At 36.3% G+C, this 17723-nt stretch overlaps 1 protein-coding gene across 8 annotated transcripts in view; it reads right to left on the bottom strand.

Annotated features, from left to right (window-relative positions):
* Positions 1-17723, bottom strand: part of EPC1 (enhancer of polycomb homolog 1) — a 61597-nt gene that overhangs the window by 1847 nt on the left and 42027 nt on the right. For 3 of the 8 annotated variants that reach the window (XM_071734858.1, XM_071734859.1, XM_071734853.1), the window contains 12 exons: positions 17480-17686; positions 16933-17081; positions 15925-16081; positions 14730-14906; positions 14536-14625; positions 14302-14450; positions 12811-13163; positions 7551-7634; positions 1820-1938; positions 1652-1738; positions 886-1027; positions 415-781 (listed from right to left, as the gene is read on the bottom strand). In XM_071734858.1, the coding sequence (XP_071590959.1) occupies positions 415-781; positions 886-1027; positions 1652-1738; positions 1820-1938; positions 7551-7634; positions 12811-13163; positions 14302-14450; positions 14536-14625; positions 14730-14906; positions 15925-16081; positions 16933-17081; positions 17480-17686 (2081 nt within the window). Of the gene's footprint in view, positions 1-414; positions 782-885; positions 1028-1651; positions 1771-1819; positions 1939-7550; positions 7635-12810; positions 13164-14301; positions 14451-14535; positions 14626-14729; positions 14907-15924; positions 16082-16932; positions 17082-17479; positions 17687-17723 lie in introns of those variants that run through there. The other 5 variants (XM_071734855.1, XM_071734854.1, XM_071734857.1 and 2 more) reach the window with 5 other exon arrangements.

Genomic DNA, 17723 nt, shown 5'->3' with positions numbered 1-17723 from the left:
GTTCAAGTTAAAGAAACATCTTTGAACACAGCTGGACCAACTCCACCCTATATTTAATCCTGGCTGACTCACACTCACAATTTTGGAATAGCTCAGCCTGCATGTAGAATGTAAGAGCCAGAAACTGTACTCAACAGTGAAGAATTTTTTTTACAGGATAGTACTAACAGATCGTAAATTCCACTTTTGAGCTCACAGCTTAGTTTTCCATGATATTCTCTTAGCCACCAGAACAAAAATACCAGTTTGTAAGCCTATTCTTGTATTCTTCCCCAGGTATCCCTTTTTTTACTATCATTACACACAACATTTATATAAGTTAGCCTGATCTAATATGTCAGTTCTTATTTGCCACAAATATATTTATCAAGTAAAATAAAGACTGGCAAACACAGGCAGCTACAGAAAACCTACCTTGGTACTGCATCCACAGAGGATGAAGCTGGAACCTTGGGCACCTGACAATTTGTTGCTGCAGCCAGCTTTAAGGCAGATGATGGAACAGCACTTAAAGTCCTAGGTATATGTCGTGCATTGAGTGTGGTAATAGAGTTTACAGTGGCAACTGATGAGGGTACAGTTAATCGAATGTTGTTCCCAATCAGAACCTGAGTTGTTGCAGAATTGGCAGCAGTTACTTGGTGACTCAGTGCACTGTGGGAACTTGAAGTCTGCGTTATACTTGAAGGCTGTAACAAGGCTGAACCTGCTGTTGATGATGAACTTGTATGGACAAGTGCTGTAGGTGTAGTACTACTGAGGTGTAAGCCCTTGTACACTCCTGCAAAAGAAAAAAATCTTTTCAGAAAATACTCAACGTGAGACAGACATAGCTCCACTATAAAAATCAAGACACAATCAAATTCTGACAAAACAGCTGCATACCTGAGGCTTGAAGAATGCCATTCACCCCAATTCCAAGCACCACATCATCCTTCATTTTGAATCCCATCAGTTGTTCTGATGTAACCAAAGCTGAAGCAGCAAATTGCGCACTAACAGAATCCAGTGTCTTGGAAACAAAACCCTAGAAAGACCAACGGTGGCAAATATGTGATTGAGACTTCCAAAAGTTGGTACTCTCCCCATTTTAAAGTAGTAAAACAAAAATCAATACATGTAGAGTCAGAACTGTGGCCCAGTCATTCTCTCAGACCAAATTCTCAGAACGTGATAAATCCAGTTAAAATCCAAACTGTGACTTTTTTCCATGCACTTTTAGCTCCATTGTAACAACAGAGAAGAAAATCCCCACAACTATTTAAAATAGAATGAAACTTACTTCAAAAGTCCTACAGAACAACGTTATTTCACAGGTCAACTTGTTTTCATGAAATGCCAAATGCAATTCAGAGACTCAAGAGGTTCAGATTAATACCAACTTCTGAACCCTTTTTGTGCCTGTCACCACTGTAATCACTACATGTTTATGAATCTTAGACACTTTCACATCTGTATTAGAGGACATTTTTAGAGGTTTGCTTTAGCTATTAACTAAAAATCCTATTCTAAAAAAATCCCCTGATATCAAGAGGATAATGACATGGCTGGAGATCTCTGCAATTCATATTTCTCAGACTCTGAAAATTTCATTGACTGACCCATCTTTTTTTTGTTAAGAGGGAGCAGAGGCAATGCCTGCCACACTCACCTGCAGTGTCCCTTCTAAACACTTTACAGAATGGCTATGATGTAGATTCAGGCGAAAGCCACTTTCCTGTTGGTTAGTTTCAAGGTTCTATGGCAACAGTTGACAATTAGAGATGAACCCTGGTGGGAAACAATGAGGGATAAATCATAGCACAGACAAATCCCTCACCTGTGATGTGTTGGCAGAGGAATTACTATTTGCTTGCTGCTGATGAATTTGTGCAAGCTGCTGTTTCTGCATTAGTGCCAGTTGCTGTTGATGTTGCTGGTATTGTTCGGCTGTAAATGCTGAACAAAATATAAAACGAGAAATACTATATCAAAATATGTAGGTGTTGTGTATATAAACACATGTATTTTATAATCCTGAAAATAAAATAAAACACACCACAGCAAGTTCCAACAAGCCTTAATACACCTTTATGGCAAAAAGGCTATCATTCTCCTAGAATTTTTCAATCAAACGAAGCCTTCCCTTTTAAAGCTGTTTTTTAGTATATAGGCTTTAATTGCTCTGCTGTATTTAGCTCAAGATACCAAAAAGGGAGAGGGAGGAGGGAACCAAAACAGATTTAAAACCACCAAAACCTCTCTATTAGCTGATTAAAAAGAAAAACAAGTAGAAATGGCATCACTGTTTTTACTTAATGAAAATACAGTATCTGCATTATTAGTCAAGTAGGCTTATATGCAAAACTTGGGAAACGTGTGCTTTCAGACCTCAAAGTAACATTCTGAAGGTAGTACATTCTTACAATTAAGAGTTATACCTAACTTTGGTAGAAAATATAAAGTTTGGTATGCTTACAACTGTGCAGGATATCACAGCACTGTATTTTTGTTTTTAAATGACACATGTACAAAGAAACCAAAGAAAAGAAATCAATACAGAATCTGACAGAACTACAGCCTTCCCTGCAAAATCTTTTAAAGGTGACCTAGCAGTCAGTGCACCACAGGTAAACTAGAATTTTATCCATTTAGTCTACATGTATAAAATTAATAAATGCAACATTATTTGTACAGATTCACATGAGGGGTGCCCAATGGTGCAGAGGTGGGAGTCATTACTTCATTGATTAACTTTGTAAAATGTTATGTTTGTTTTGTTTCTAATTTACATTCCCAAAAGGCAAGGAAATCTCAGGTTTCATTTCAAAACTGAATCAAAGCTGGAATCTGAACCCAGTCTAGGATACTCCTTCAAGATTTTTTCCTTCAATTATTGCTCTCAAGTCGGTGTGGTAAACCGTATTCATATATCTAGAGTTAAGTGGGAAAAAAAAAACCAACCAAACAAAAAACCACACTTTTTGCGAAGTTTGCTACTGTTTGACAACAAATTACAATCACATTTGAATCCTCTTCACAAACTGTAATTTAAGAAAAAATTTTCTTAATCTACTCCTTCAGGCTTGCTTGCCTGAAGAGAACTGGCATCTATCAGAACTATAAACATCACCTGTTACTGGATACAACAGGATCCTGAGAAGCAATTGTACCTTATGCATAAACTTGAGTAACAAGACAATACGAATGGCTCAACAAAAAAATAATCAATATTTGGAAGGAATCAGAACAAATACTGCTGACTGAATAGGTTCCCAGTGTATTTGTGATTTTTTGTTTTCCCCTTTTGTTGTTTTTTTTTTTTTTTTTGCTAAAACGTTGTTCGAAATCCTTCTGATTTGTACTGGAAATAGCACTAATTTATTTCCAGCACTTTGCTACCTGAGCACTTAAGTTACACGTTTTTATTCAGCTGTTACATTCAAATTACTGATTTCTTTTGTTTTTTTTAAGTAAAATTCTTCAGCAATTAGGACTGTAGCACTTGTTTATATTACAGTTAAATCTCACAAACTAAAAGCTACTTCTAGGGCAACAGCTTAGTAGCTACACCATTCATAATGCCCTTACTTAAAAACAACAACAAACCACAAAACAACCAAAAAACCCCACAATCAAACAACAATTCATAGACCAAATATTCAGGAGTTGTCTATTGCAATTTAACTCTATATATGAAGTAAAAGCCCTTTAGATTTTACTTTTCAAAACTATCAAACACAGAAGGTAGACCAAGAAAGCACTAGCACACAAAGATTAGCATGTGAAAAGCTGAGCAGCAGTAGCCAAGGGAGAAAAACAGATGTACTGTTCTGGTATTGATAGACATTTATATTCATCAGTTAGTGACTAAATATTTTCAAAACCCCTAAAATTTAGAATTGGTAAAGTTTAGCCAGCATAGAGCCAATGATATTGAAGGCTCCATGTATTCATGTACTAGTAAGATATTTTATTTTACAGTATGACATTGTAATGTACTGCTTAGGAATAGGTTGTATAAGTAATGTAAATAAAGACAACTTCCAGACTGACAAACAGGAAAACAGGCAGTAAAGGATAGGTTGTACCACCTCCTCTGACTGATTTAAGATAAAAATTTCCACCATTGTAACTATTATTAGTTTCAGTTGCACCCAGTTTAGAAAGACAATACTGCCTATAAAGGACTGCTCCAAGCTACAGCATCCCAAAATAATCTGATTGTTGATATTCCTTTTCCATTCCACAGCACATCCAGATATGCTCATGTAACCAAGAGATTACAGATCATATTTACATAAAGCAGCTTTCCCTCTCCTCTCCAAGCTCAAGAAGAATGAGGTTTTATTAAAAACATGACTACTACTAAGAACTATGCAAACAAAAATGACTCATTATTTCTTTTGAAGACCTATGAACTAGGATAGCATACTTTACTCCTCTTTGTTAAAAACCACTATGTATTTTGGTCACTGTCAGTATGTTTCATTCCCTCCTGCTCCCAAAGTATGATCTATATTACACTTCAATTAAAGAAATAAGCCTAATGATTGTGAAATATAAGTTATGTCTGAAAATTTTAATTTCGATGCACAAAAATGTTTGTACATACTTTACATAAAAATACTTCCACCTATTTAACCCTACACATTTGTTTTCTGTGGCACACAACCATGACTGGAACTGGGGAAGGCTTTCTGGGGAAATCACAGCAGAGTGAAATCACAAGTGCACTATGTTTGCAGACAGTCCTTAACTTCTCAAAGAAGTAGTTTAAATTCAACTATCTTTTTTTAAAAAGCAATTCAAACAGAATAGATTCTACATCATAAAAACATAACTGCTACTAGTGGGTTAACTATATGGCTGCAGATACTTTTTTCCTTGCCTGCAAGGTTAGCATAGGTGCAGCTGCACTGGCACGAAGTTTAATATCTTCTTAGCACCACTTCTCTGAGAAAAACAGTAACTATGTCCCTAAGAACTTTATTCCAGAAGTTCTCTCTTATAATTTTTATTCTAAAGAAGAAAGTGCACAGCTGAAAATCTTCAATCTGTGCCAGAGAAAAATGATAAATGTAGAAGTAGCAAAAAGAAATTTAATTTTCTCTTATGTCATACACTGTTATGTCATACACTGCTCTTTATCTGCCTAGCAAAAACCAGCAGGCAAGAAGCAAGCAGAGGCCTTCCCTGTACACTTAAATCATGTTTCTGGTAACTCAGAATAGTGCTGTTACACAAGTCACATATTCCTGATATTAATGTACATCTTCCAGGCTTTAAGATTTTTTTACTAACAAAATTAGTAATGCAACAGACAACTGAACAACAGTTTCAAGTTAAGAAAAGGAACAAAACAACATTCATTGGTTAAAGACAACACACAAGATCTTAAAACAGATTATTGCTTCAGTAGCCCCCCACAGGAGTGTGGTGTTCATGGACTCTTCTCCAACAGCATGCTAGGGCCACAGCAGTCATGGTTCCGTCATACAGTAATGACTGTAATACTGTAAAATTTACTGAACTAGACAGTGACAAAACAGTTTTATTCACCACACAGAATCCAGTGAGGACTGGAAGTGGGAGTATCTCAACCACCACTACCGATGAACTACAGAATACATCAACTATCTTCATAGCTAACAACTGCACCTTCCCCCAAAACTTCTACATACTGAGACACTTCCAGTAATGTATGCAAGTCACCTGACTCTTAGATTAGGTTAATTTATCTCCTTTCCTAACTTTTAATATCAGGAATCTTTAAGGCACACCCCTAGCTGGAGTTACACACACCTCAAGATGGTTGTCAGAAGATAGGTAGCTCAAGTTTTATGAAGAGACTTTGCTACATGAATGCTTCTGAATTGTTTCTGGTAGAATTCTGAATCAAGTGGTAACATTTCAGCTGAGACAACCTTCAGGTTTTTAAGTCAGTACATCCCGTTATGTTACTATACCCTTCATTGAACAGCTTGGGAAAATGCACACACCTGTCGTGCAACTGTGTTAGTGCTATGCTTTGGCAGCAAGGAAGAGAAATGTTTTCTACAGGCTGCAAAAAGGAATGGAAGGTAGAAGGAAAAAGCTTCATGAGACTGCAACTATGAATACAAGTAAAGAAACAGGGTACATTAAAGAGACTGACAATAAATGACTGCTTAGTATCTGCTTAGTGACAGCCACAAATCTTCTGCAATACCTCCATTTTTTAAGAACAAACTACACTATGAATGTTTTCTTACAATCATTTACATGACTAACACCAAAATACTTATAATCTTTGAGAAAAAAATTGATACATGATTATCCCAAACTAAGTCACTGAATAATATCTTTCAATTTGAGTAATTTTTTTAGTATCTACCAAACTCTGTGGGATGCTGATACTCTAATAAGTGGTATTTTCTGGATCAGAGTAACAGTGACGCTGTCAATGGACTTCCCAAAGATCCATAGTTCTTAGCAGTTTCATACTGAAAAATTAAACTATTTTTACAATGCTAACCAGTTTTACCACAGCATTTAATGTGTACTGGCCCTATAATGCTGTAGCTTACTTTTACCTTCCCTGGAAACACAAATCATTCTCAGAAGTGGCTGAAACCCAGGAGAAGGGGGACTAAATGTGGGATCCATATGAACAGAGTGGTATTTGTATGGTAAACAACCACAGCCTTCCCTCCTGACTACTGCTTAAAGTTTTACTATGAAGTAACTCACTATTTATTATTCTGCTGCTCTGAAGCTGAAAAATACAGACTTAAACTGACCACAACAACCAGTTTCCTAAAAACCAAACAGCATATCCTGGAAAGCAGAAAAGCATATGTAAACTCCTGGGCCCTCTACTAGCCTTTTTTAAAATTTTATTTAATGAAAGATGCACACTAGATTTGCCAGTGAAACTGTGTTTATGGAATAAACACAACCTATCCAGGTAAGCATATTTCTTCTACATGAAATTAAAAAACAAAATCACTGAAATACTCAAACAGCTTAATTAAACCTGTCAGCAAATACTTAAGTCCTAATAAACATCTAAATAATTAGGTATTTATACAAAGAGTAACTTATAAAAGCAGTTGTTTCATAGTATCACATTCAACATCTGTTCTCATAAGAAGAAATGTTGTTTCAGTAGGAAAACTGAAGCATTAAGATTATATTGGGTTCAAAAAACCTCTCTTAGAATCCATACAGAGCACTAGATTCACTGATCCTTCCAGCTGAGGTGATGGCCACTGAAAAGGCAGTTTTGATCAGGTAACAGAAGAAGGATCACACAACAAAAGCTTCCAATCCAGAACTAGAGAACTGCTAAAGTGTGTAGGAAGATGATATATCATTTGCAAAGTTTTTTTAAGAGCAAATACATGAGCGCATCGCATCCCTGCTGTGTAAGAGAACAGTCAGTGGTTACTAATGCCAAAGTGCATGCAAAGCAAATATTATTCACAATACTGAGTAATCCAGAACATCACATTTTTATCACTGCCTTATGAGATGTTATCTGGTTTATATCGCCTGGTTAAAGATTTGACTGTACAGCAAGTTCTCACCAGTGAATTCAGAAGATTGGAGAGACTTAGAGCCATCATTGTGATTTAGTATTTGATGCACCAGGCCCAAAGATGTTTCACTTTCTGAAAAGAAGTTCAAGATTGATTTTACTTAAACATGGCATTATTAAACACTATGAGAACATGAATCATTATGCCCTTCATCATTACTGTAACAGCCTTCTATTTCAGACTAACAGAACTTGTATTCTAGACAAACTAAAGTTTTGATTCCTAACACTGGAACTCTAGACTTGGAAATTATACAGATACAAGCTGTATATATGCACTCCCTGCTTGGTAATGGAAGTAAAACAGAAATAAAAAATAATTTATGATTATTTTTACTAGCCACTGAACAAAGCTGAAAACGTTTGCTATGCTTTTATATTTGTCTGCCTATCATTCTTAGTAGGAGTTTCCACCAAAATGTCACAGGCAAGATGGGGAACACACTTATTCTGCAGTTATAAATGTGACTATCCTTACACTGGATTCAAACTGTAACAGTTCACACAGGTCAAAAGATTTGGCACTGAGGAGCAAAGTATTACTCAACTGGGCTGAAGCTGAATGAGAAAATCTAGTATAACTACAGCCTCAAAGTCTCCAGAAGTGCTCAGATGTTTTATCAAGTGTTGACTCTTCCCCCATCCCCAGTCACATCTCCCAGGCTGAAGAGGCTTTTCCTTTTAATATTTCCTCCTTCAAATAAGCCTAGGGTGGGCTATAAACCTGTTACTTTCAAGGCCACTGCTTCTTTCACTAGAATAGCAACATCTGGAGTCACAGATGGGCCAAGACCTTTAAGTTCCAATGATAGCTGAAAATGGCCGTTACAAATAACTATTTTTCACGACCAAGTTTATCCTGCAACGTGAAAAATAAGCATTTGGAAAAGGGAAAACAGTAAACCAGACAGCAATGTTTAAGCTATTACATATCCAGGGGTTAAATAAAAAGATCTAAAACCAGTCAGTGATAGCATTGGAAAGGTACAAGTCTACTCTCATGTAAGGAACTGTCACAGTGACCGAGAAGCTTCTTCCTGCCTCTTTCCAGGGAAGGGATACCTGATGATAGCTGTCAGATATCCTCAGTGAGAATACAAAAAAAAAAAAAATTATAGAGATCCATCAATCAACATTACAGAGTTGGAGATGGAAATGCCAAAAACACGTTTGGAAATGGAAGCATAGGTTACCATCCTGCCAGACCAAGTGTACAAATTTGCTTTTAAAAAACAGATTGAGATACAAAAAACCCATCCAAGTTTACTTACTGGGAAAAATATTATTTCTATGAATTCCCACAGAAAAAGTTTCTGAATAGCACATCACATAAATCTCCAGTTCACAAGAAAATGCAAGGTAAGATACTCTGGATTCTTAAGCTATATTCCGGATTACTCCAGTTTTTCATATCCAGTAAGGTCTAGAAACCCAAACCATAAGTCTAAGAATTCTGAGTAAGGCTTCTGCTAGAATATTTGTTTTCCAAAGAATAAACTACAAATCTAGTGAGAAGACTCCAGTTAACTGCTAGCTTCCTTAGTTCTGACAGCTTGTAGACTTTCTTTTCAAAGCCCTCCCAGGTGAGGAAGGCAGAAAAGAACAGAGAGCAAGACAATTGCGTGGTCTCACTGTGGAGTCTGGGAACCAATGCTCAAATCCTTCAGCAGTGCCTAAGTTAATACCTTTGGATTGTCTCCTGAACACAAGACTACAACAGAATTATACATGCTGTGCAGTCTTTAAATGAACTGAACTTCTGATTACTGGATACAAGCATCCAAAAATATGAATTTGCCAGGACAAAATATATCAATTAGTCTAACAAGGAAGACTAAATCCCTGGGACACAAATCTGTCAGATGAGTAGTCATGCCTACTGGACACTCAAGACTTAGGACACAAGCTACATCTCAAAAGATTATAATTCAGAAACCTGATGAGTTGGTCAGCAGTACAGGTTCCTTTTCTGAAGCAATTTTGATGCATTATGTTCAGAGTTAATAGCTTCTCTACTGGACAAGTTATTCTTCCACAAAAACTGTGCTTTTTACACTCTTGCCTGCTTTTTTTTAAATGGTGTTCTGTGAAACATACGCTTGAAGATACTTCACATCAGCTTTTTGCAAGAGGACAAAAATATGATTTCTTCAGTAAGATGAAAAAGAACCACATTCTACAAAAGTGATGCTGCTTCTCTTGGCCACTTGATCCTGCTGCCGAAGTCTATCCTTCAGCACACAACAATTCTAGCACAGCCCCAAATTTTCAAGGGATTATTTTTTTAAAAGACATCCCTTCTCAGTTTACACACAAAATCTCAATGCAACAACTTCACCTTCCACAGATCTTTTATGTAGAGCTCTCCGGAAGCCAAAACGAGAAAAAATTCAATTTTTTCTGGATTAATAGCACTTCAAAATGTTATTAAATGCCTGGTTATTTGAGGAAACCTCTCTCTGATATTCAGGATGAAAAAACAATGCTTCCTGTAGCCAGAGAATGGCATGTCACAGCACACCCTTTGTAACATGTCCTCTGATCAATGAGGACCTGAGATTCCATCTCAACTTCCTGCCTGTTCTAGTCATGTATAGCAGACTTTAAAAATAGAGGTTTTTCCTCCATTTGCAATTTTTCCACGTCAGCAGCATGTTGACTGGATCATTTGAAGTGCAAAAAGCTCAGGACTCTACTCTGAACTTCTTAGATATGTGAACACATAAAACTTAATTGATGGTGCATAATAAATACAGCAACATGACCATGTCTGCCAATAACTACAGAATCTCAGGATGAGCATCTTAAAAAGTAACTAACATGGTCTGATCACAATTTACAGTAGCAGCAAAAGGATAAAAGGATTTTTTTAAAGTAGAGATGTATTTTAAGTGCTTTCTCGTAAAAAGACCAACTGTCACCTTAAAAACCTAAAAGGGAAACAAACCTAAAAAAATCCACGCTCAGCAAATTCCCAGCTTTAAAGAGAGCTAATAAAAAGGAACAGGGACATTAAAGGGTTGTAAACCTGCCAGTGACTGTCAGAAAACTTCAGTGCACATTAGGTACCTGATGTTCTTCACAGCATTTGCTACAGAAAGTAAAACAAAGTAACTCAGCAGCTGCAACTGGCATGCACCTTTGAAGAAGTCAATCTCAGACATACAAACACACCTGTAATCTGTGTAAAGGATCCTTTAAGAAACTGAAAAAACACTAGAACCAAACTTCATGTTCCTTTCAAACACCTACACCTGAACAAGCAATCAGTTACACCACAAACACAAACTCACATACACCTCTCCAAGGCTTTAAGTACCCTGATTATTTAAAATCAAGGTAAAACTGACCTGGCTATATTAATAATAACTGACTACACAAAGACCGTGGTAGCTAACTTAAATTCTCTATCAATTCAGACATAGTTGTGGGGTTTGGGTTTTTTTTATGATTTTGTTTATGCATCAAACCCTAATAAAAGCATTAATCTAAAGTCTTCCACATTTAATTCTAGAAAAGTTTGGAATACTACCTTAAATATTTTACACAGATGAGAAACCATCTGCACAGAATTCCAAGCACAAGTGAATGGAATATGCTCAGCACTTATATGTATGTATTACTTTCCCACAGGCTTCAAAATACCACCACACAATTAAAATCTTATATAGATTCATCACCATAAATAACAATTGCATTTAATTCTGAAATTATTTCTATAAATACCTTAATAATCTATTTAAGGAAAAAAGGTTCTGTGTGTGGTCTGTTTATACAGATAGACATGCTTTAAACTCAGCCAGTTTTTCAAGTCTAGATATTGCCTGTTAATACTTTATAGTGTATTTATAATCTGTTTATCATACATCATACATCACACCAGTAACCCAGCTCCCATTTTTATCAGTTCAGACTAGACACTACACAGGATGCTCTTGTTCAGCTCTGGACTTTGTTTACTGATTTGAAACACTGGAGGGGAAGAATTTAATCACCAAAAGTCATACTTGGATCACACACCAGAAGGACCATCAGTCTTAACCTTAACACATTTCCAGCAAGAGTAATCAGTGAAGAGAAAAGCATGGAAAATGGGGGCAAGGACCTGCTACAGGACAGCATGGAGACAAAGCATGAAACAAAGCTGCCCACCAATTTTAAAAATGCAAGGATTTTCAGGGGGAAATCAAACAGCTTGTGCATACATGGGAAACTAGAAGGATATGATACCAGAGTGGCACTTTGAGCAAACCTCCAAAACATCCCACAATTTGGGGACTTGTAGATATATGCATCTCTCCCCACCCTACTTCTAACATTACTCAGGTTTTCAAATTTATTTACAAAGCCATAATTCAAAATGGCATGGAAAACATGACTTTAGAGTCCTTACAAAATGGTGAACTTTAAAAGTTACTTCTTTGTAAAAAAAACAAAAAAACCCAACAAAAGTGCTACAAACTATGTCACTTTGCTTTCTACAAAAAAGATGACTTTTCACATACTGACTGATCAAAATCAAAGTTATTTAAATTACATTTTAACTATGTAAATACAAGTCTTCCAGGATGAAGAACCAAATACACAGTGATGCTCCCAACAGTACTCAAATTAAAAAAACAACTATGTTGTTATCTTAGTCAGATCCTCAATTCTGTAATTCAGGTTCTAGAAGATCTAATTTGTCACTTGCTGAAAAGATGTGGAGGTGACTAGTGCAAGAGTTTTGCCAAACATGAGCAGATGCAGAAGTGGGGGTAGGCTGGGTATTTTTTGGATGGGAAATCACATTTGATTTCATGTATGCCTAAGTTAGAATTTGTAACATGCCAGGATTTTAAATGCAAACAGTTCAACTAGATATTTATCACCACCACCACACCTCATACTAGAAAAAACCTGGAGCATTAACATTTGTATAAACATTTCAGTCATCGAATTTTTAATTTTAAAAATCCATGTCTTCAGAATCAACATAAACCCTACAAAATACTAGTTTCTTAATATTCATATTCCTAAAGGCTATTTACATACCAAAGTAGCATTTGGATAAATGTGAGATGCAGTACACTACTGCTAACAATAAATACGCATAAACACTCTATGTAGCAAATAAGGAAATAAAGAAGATAATGGGTTGTTACTGTCAAAATAAACCATGGTGTAAAGTACGGATGACCTAATGACATTCTGAATTTTCTGAGCCAAATTTAACACATCTAGAAGCAAGTTTGTCAAAATAAACATACCAAAATGTGCTGAACCACTGCTACTTTTACTTTGTATAGAGGTACTGCAAGTCTGGGTCCCGGGTTGTGCTGTGCCTGTTCGATTTACACCCCTGTATAATTTCCTACAGGAGAGTTCATCATTGTCACTGTCATGTAGGGATGGTGTCCGAGGCCTAAAATGCCGCCATCTACATGATTTGATATTGACCAGTATCTGACTGAGGTCTTTTGAGAAAGATTTGTCCGAGGTATTTGTTTCTGAGGTATTGGCAAATTGACTGATTGAAGAGTGTTGTGATGAGGAAAGCATTTCCAAATCCAGCTGATGAAATGTATTATCGTAGTCCGAATGCGCTCTGTCTAGAAGCACCCTACAAACAGGAAGACAGTGCAGAATTACACAGTGTCAAGGAAACACCAAGAAAGTCACCAGTCTGCCCTGTGTGCTTGGGGACAAAGGGATAGAAGAAACTACATAAAACTATTGCAGAAGAGGCAACCTCCCCCAGACACAATGCATGACTATGTATTATTTTACTGTAAGTAGTACATTTAGGTTTCTCTTCACATATATATTCTAGTTTTTACTCTTGAAAAAAAGAAGTTGGAAGAGTTCCACAGTGTAAAGAAAAAAACCTAGGGAATAAAACTGCTTAACTAACTAAAGAAGCAATTCAATGCCCTCCTCTTCCTCAAGTAACTTCAGTTTAAGAGCCTTACTCCCAGATACCTACACAACCATTCCAATGCAGTGGGGACATCACATTAACTTCCAAATCACCTTTCAAAATCCCCATCTTCAGCTCCCCATTTCAATTTTGCTGATAAGCCAATCTGAGCTGTTCATATGTGAAGAGATGCTAAGCATTAATGAAAGCCAAATTCTGTTCTTTTAAAAAAAAGAATACCAGAGTACAGTGTTTCTTAAAAGACACCACACATTACTGAAAAAATAGCACTTGCACTGAATAGTTTATGAACAGTTTTCAATAAAAATGTTTAGAAGCAAATGTCTGGAGTCCTTAATTCTTTGATATTTTTCACTATGCTTGAAATTTAAATTATCAAATATAAGTATTCCTCCCAAAATTCTCCTCCGCAATTGGCAAATCACCAAATATGGTCCAAACTCAGAAAAACATTTTCTGAAAAATGTGGGGTCTGCTATTTTTAAATACTACCATTTCAAGACAGCTGTGCAAGTTATTCATATACAAGCCACCAACCACAAGTGAACATACATGTATATTTTCATCTCAAAACTTGGAAGCACCAGCAACAAAAATATTTTTTAAAAAAAAATGCTATTAAAGTGGCTTTTAGGACCACAAAACTAAAGTGGAGATATTAACCACCTAAAGAAACATATCAAATTGAGATATTTATAAAGTCATTCTCAGTGATGTCTCCATTTTTCAGGGGTTTGAGTTTTTAAAGCCAGTAAGACAAAGAGCAAAGTTTTTTGTTTGTTTAATTTATTTTTGAAAACAACAACTATGTTCCACTTACCTTCCACCACGGCCGACCCGCCTTCGTGCAAACCCAACACACCTCTGGGGTACAGTGAGGGTGGTTAAGCAGTATCGGTAACGCACATCTCCTAATCTTCCCTCCGTAGGGCTACTCCATGGCCAGTTGCCCGGTTGATCTAAATGAGGCTTAAAATAATTTTAAGCAGTTAAACACAAAGTATTTTCCCACAACGATGCTCTGTCTTGTGATACATAAGGAAATTACACTTACAGCATAATACTGACAGCCTGCTTTCCTCCGGAAGGCGAAAGGACCGTCAGGATCATTTTCTTCCTCAGCTTCTGAAGAACCAGACAAAACCTTTAAAGAGAGGATAGAGGTGTATGAGGAGAGATAGTAGTAAATTCCTGAGTTTAACTTCTACCTTTTCTCCAAGTGCAGCATAGAACTCTTAGAGGTCCTACCTGGGAAAGAGGTTCTTCATCTGAGCTAGGGAAATCATACTGATTCAGATCTTTAGCATTAAAGACTGGCAGTGCAGCAGGACTTGTCTGTTGAGGAGTAGCAGCAGCAGATGAAGGTAAGACTTTTGGTTTCTTCTCATACTTTCTTTTGGGTCTAATAACATCAGGTTTATCTTGCTGCAAGAAAAAAAACAAACAAACCAGTGTCAAAATACACGCAAGTAAATTAGATTAAAACAGAAGCTAATCTCTCCACCATCTTTATAGCAAAACATGCATTCTTTTCAAGAAAATCTGTATTTCATTTCCAGTCACTGGGAAGTTTACCAGACAAGGTAAAATCAAGCACAATGTGTGCCAGATAAAACAGAATGAAGAGAACAGTACTATTTATTTTACAACATTTAAAATTAATAGGCATTTATGCAGTGTTACGGAATTACTACATACCTAAAAATACTTTAAAGGCAAAAATAAGTTAAACTTCTCAGAGACACCTAGCACCTCAGAAAATGTTCTAAAAACAAAACCTATTTCCCATGCTATGCAAAGTCAAGTTTTAAGTGGATTTCCCAAGACACAGGTCTCTTTCAAGACCTCTTGCAAGACACTGCACTGAACTAATAACACTAACAGGTAAGTACGCTCTAGAAATTTCAGTTACAATGCTCTGCTTATCAAAAGCAGTGTTCACTCATTCAAGCCACCGTGTCAGATTCAAAACATATTTTTTTATTTTCTTCAGTTTTAACAAGTTTTTGTTTAAAATTCAAATTATACCTCAGCATTTCTCCTGTGTTACCTGACCTACTTAAATATGTTCAGATGTTGGCACTGTAGCTATGCTTTGTATGACACAAAATTAAAGCCTCCAGGAAAGAAAGTGCTGGCTAACTGTCTGTATCAAATACCACTGTTTGATACTTTACTTAAGTAAAAAACCAGACAGATATAAACAGCAAATAAGAATAAAATTGTGTCCTTTTGTCTGTATTTTATCTATACTTCCTTTATTTCTGTCTTGAGGAATGCCAGTAGCCTGCATGTTATCTTCCTAACTCCAATAGAATAAAATACTGTATTCCAATTGTAGCTTTTCTAGTCTGTTTCCACTTTCAAACAGTTTTCCCCCTCCTTCCATCCTAAAATGCTGTATCTTGCATGAACTAGTAACTTGGTTTCTGACATAACTCACTTTAACTTTAAATTCTTTCAGTTCCATAGCTTCTTGGTGTTTGAAGGGACTGCTGTTAGTCACAGGAATGATGGGAATAGCATAGGTAGGTTTAATTGGCTGCCGCTGTGCCATAACCTCAGACACGATCTCTCCACTGTAGTCACCCAAATTATACCTGGAATTAGAAGTAGTATTTGTTTTACTTACTGGAACATTTACAAATCTTTTCTATTTCTTGCCTCTCTATTTCTACTCAAAATGGCCAGGTGCTTGAAAAAAGTACTCCCACGCACACATTTAACTTGTCTAAGAAGCCTGATGAAAAGGTCAGTTTTAGAGTTAAAAAATATTGTCTCAAAACATTTGTTTTCAAACACTGATGCTTAAACCAGAGAACGCTATTCAGATTCTAATTATCAACCTAAAGAAAACTCCACGCTTCAAGTGGGATTCTCAGTTGACTGGGAAAGTGACACATGACAGAGCAGAGCATTTGGTCTTCAGAACAGCTGATAAAGAGAATGTCAAAAGAAGCACTACTAGTCAGAGATGATTCACATAACATGATACCACACAAAATGCTTATTTTTTTCCTCAGGAGGCTATTAGATCAAGCTTTGCCAAAAAAGAAGAGCAATGATGAAGAAAAAGAAGAATGGTAATGACTGGAAATGGCCATAAAACCAGATAGGTTTTCCTTAATCTACACCTTTGACACAAATTTCTAAGTGAATTTACCCCAAACTACAATTTCTCCTCCTGTGTAAAATATAGGATATATCCATAATTTGAATACACACACACATAACAAAACAATGTAGATTAGGATGATGGGTCACTTTCCCACAGTAAGGGACTTCTTAATGTTTTATTTTGCTCACAGTCATACGTGAAATAAGGTCTCCTAAACATGAAACTCTAAATACTTACTTTAAAAAAAATCTCTCCTGTTCTGAAGTATTTGTGGGAATCTGAATACAAAGGAGTTCCTAAAGTCTTGTGCAGCAAATTTTCAGTAAACATTACCTCTTTTCCATAATTTCCAGTGTTAAATGCAGCAATTCTCTCTTGCTTTTTTCCCTCCTCTTGATCATCTCCAGGATGGTTACTGCTCGACTCAGATCTCTACGCAGCTTAAGCATCTTCTCGTAAGATGCTTCATCATTTTTTCGATTCTGTAGATACACAGTGCATAATATTTCTCCACATCATTCAAATTAAGTAGCCTTATTTCAAATTAACCTTAACTTCAAATTAAAGTTCTAAATACTTAAGTATATATTTGAAAAAAATCACCTGCTAATAAAAAGATAAGCACGAGCATATTATCAACGAGCTACAGCTGACCACATTAAGTACATGTAGAAGTAGACTTCTAAACTAACACAAACTTTCATTCAATAGCTGTCCTAAAATAATTTCTTTTAAGTTTTTACCCTTGCAAATGAAAACAAGAGAACACTCCAACTTTTACTGGTTTATATTACACAGCAGGAATGTTTCTTTATATAAGCTACTTTGTAAGAGGGAAAGAATGAAGAGAGAAATTGGAGTGAAGTGCTGATCTACTTACTTTTCGTGTCTGCATCTTTTCTGTTCGTCTTCTAAAAGCAACATAGGGGTCATTTGTGCTGGAACCATCTCGCTTCTCTTGTTTCACTGATGGGATAAGAGAGGGACCTCGACAGTTTTTCCTCTTTTTAATCCAGTACTCATACACTTCTCTGATCAATTCATCATCTTCCTTCAGCAACAGCTTGGCCTCTTGCAGGCTGACTGGCTAAATGTAAAACCCAGCGTGTCACTTTCATATAGCA

This window comes from Heliangelus exortis, chromosome 2 (assembly GCF_036169615.1).
Source record: "Heliangelus exortis chromosome 2, bHelExo1.hap1, whole genome shotgun sequence".
NCBI lineage: Eukaryota > Metazoa > Chordata > Aves > Apodiformes > Trochilidae > Heliangelus > Heliangelus exortis.
This window is presented reverse-complemented; position numbering and strand designations above follow the sequence as displayed.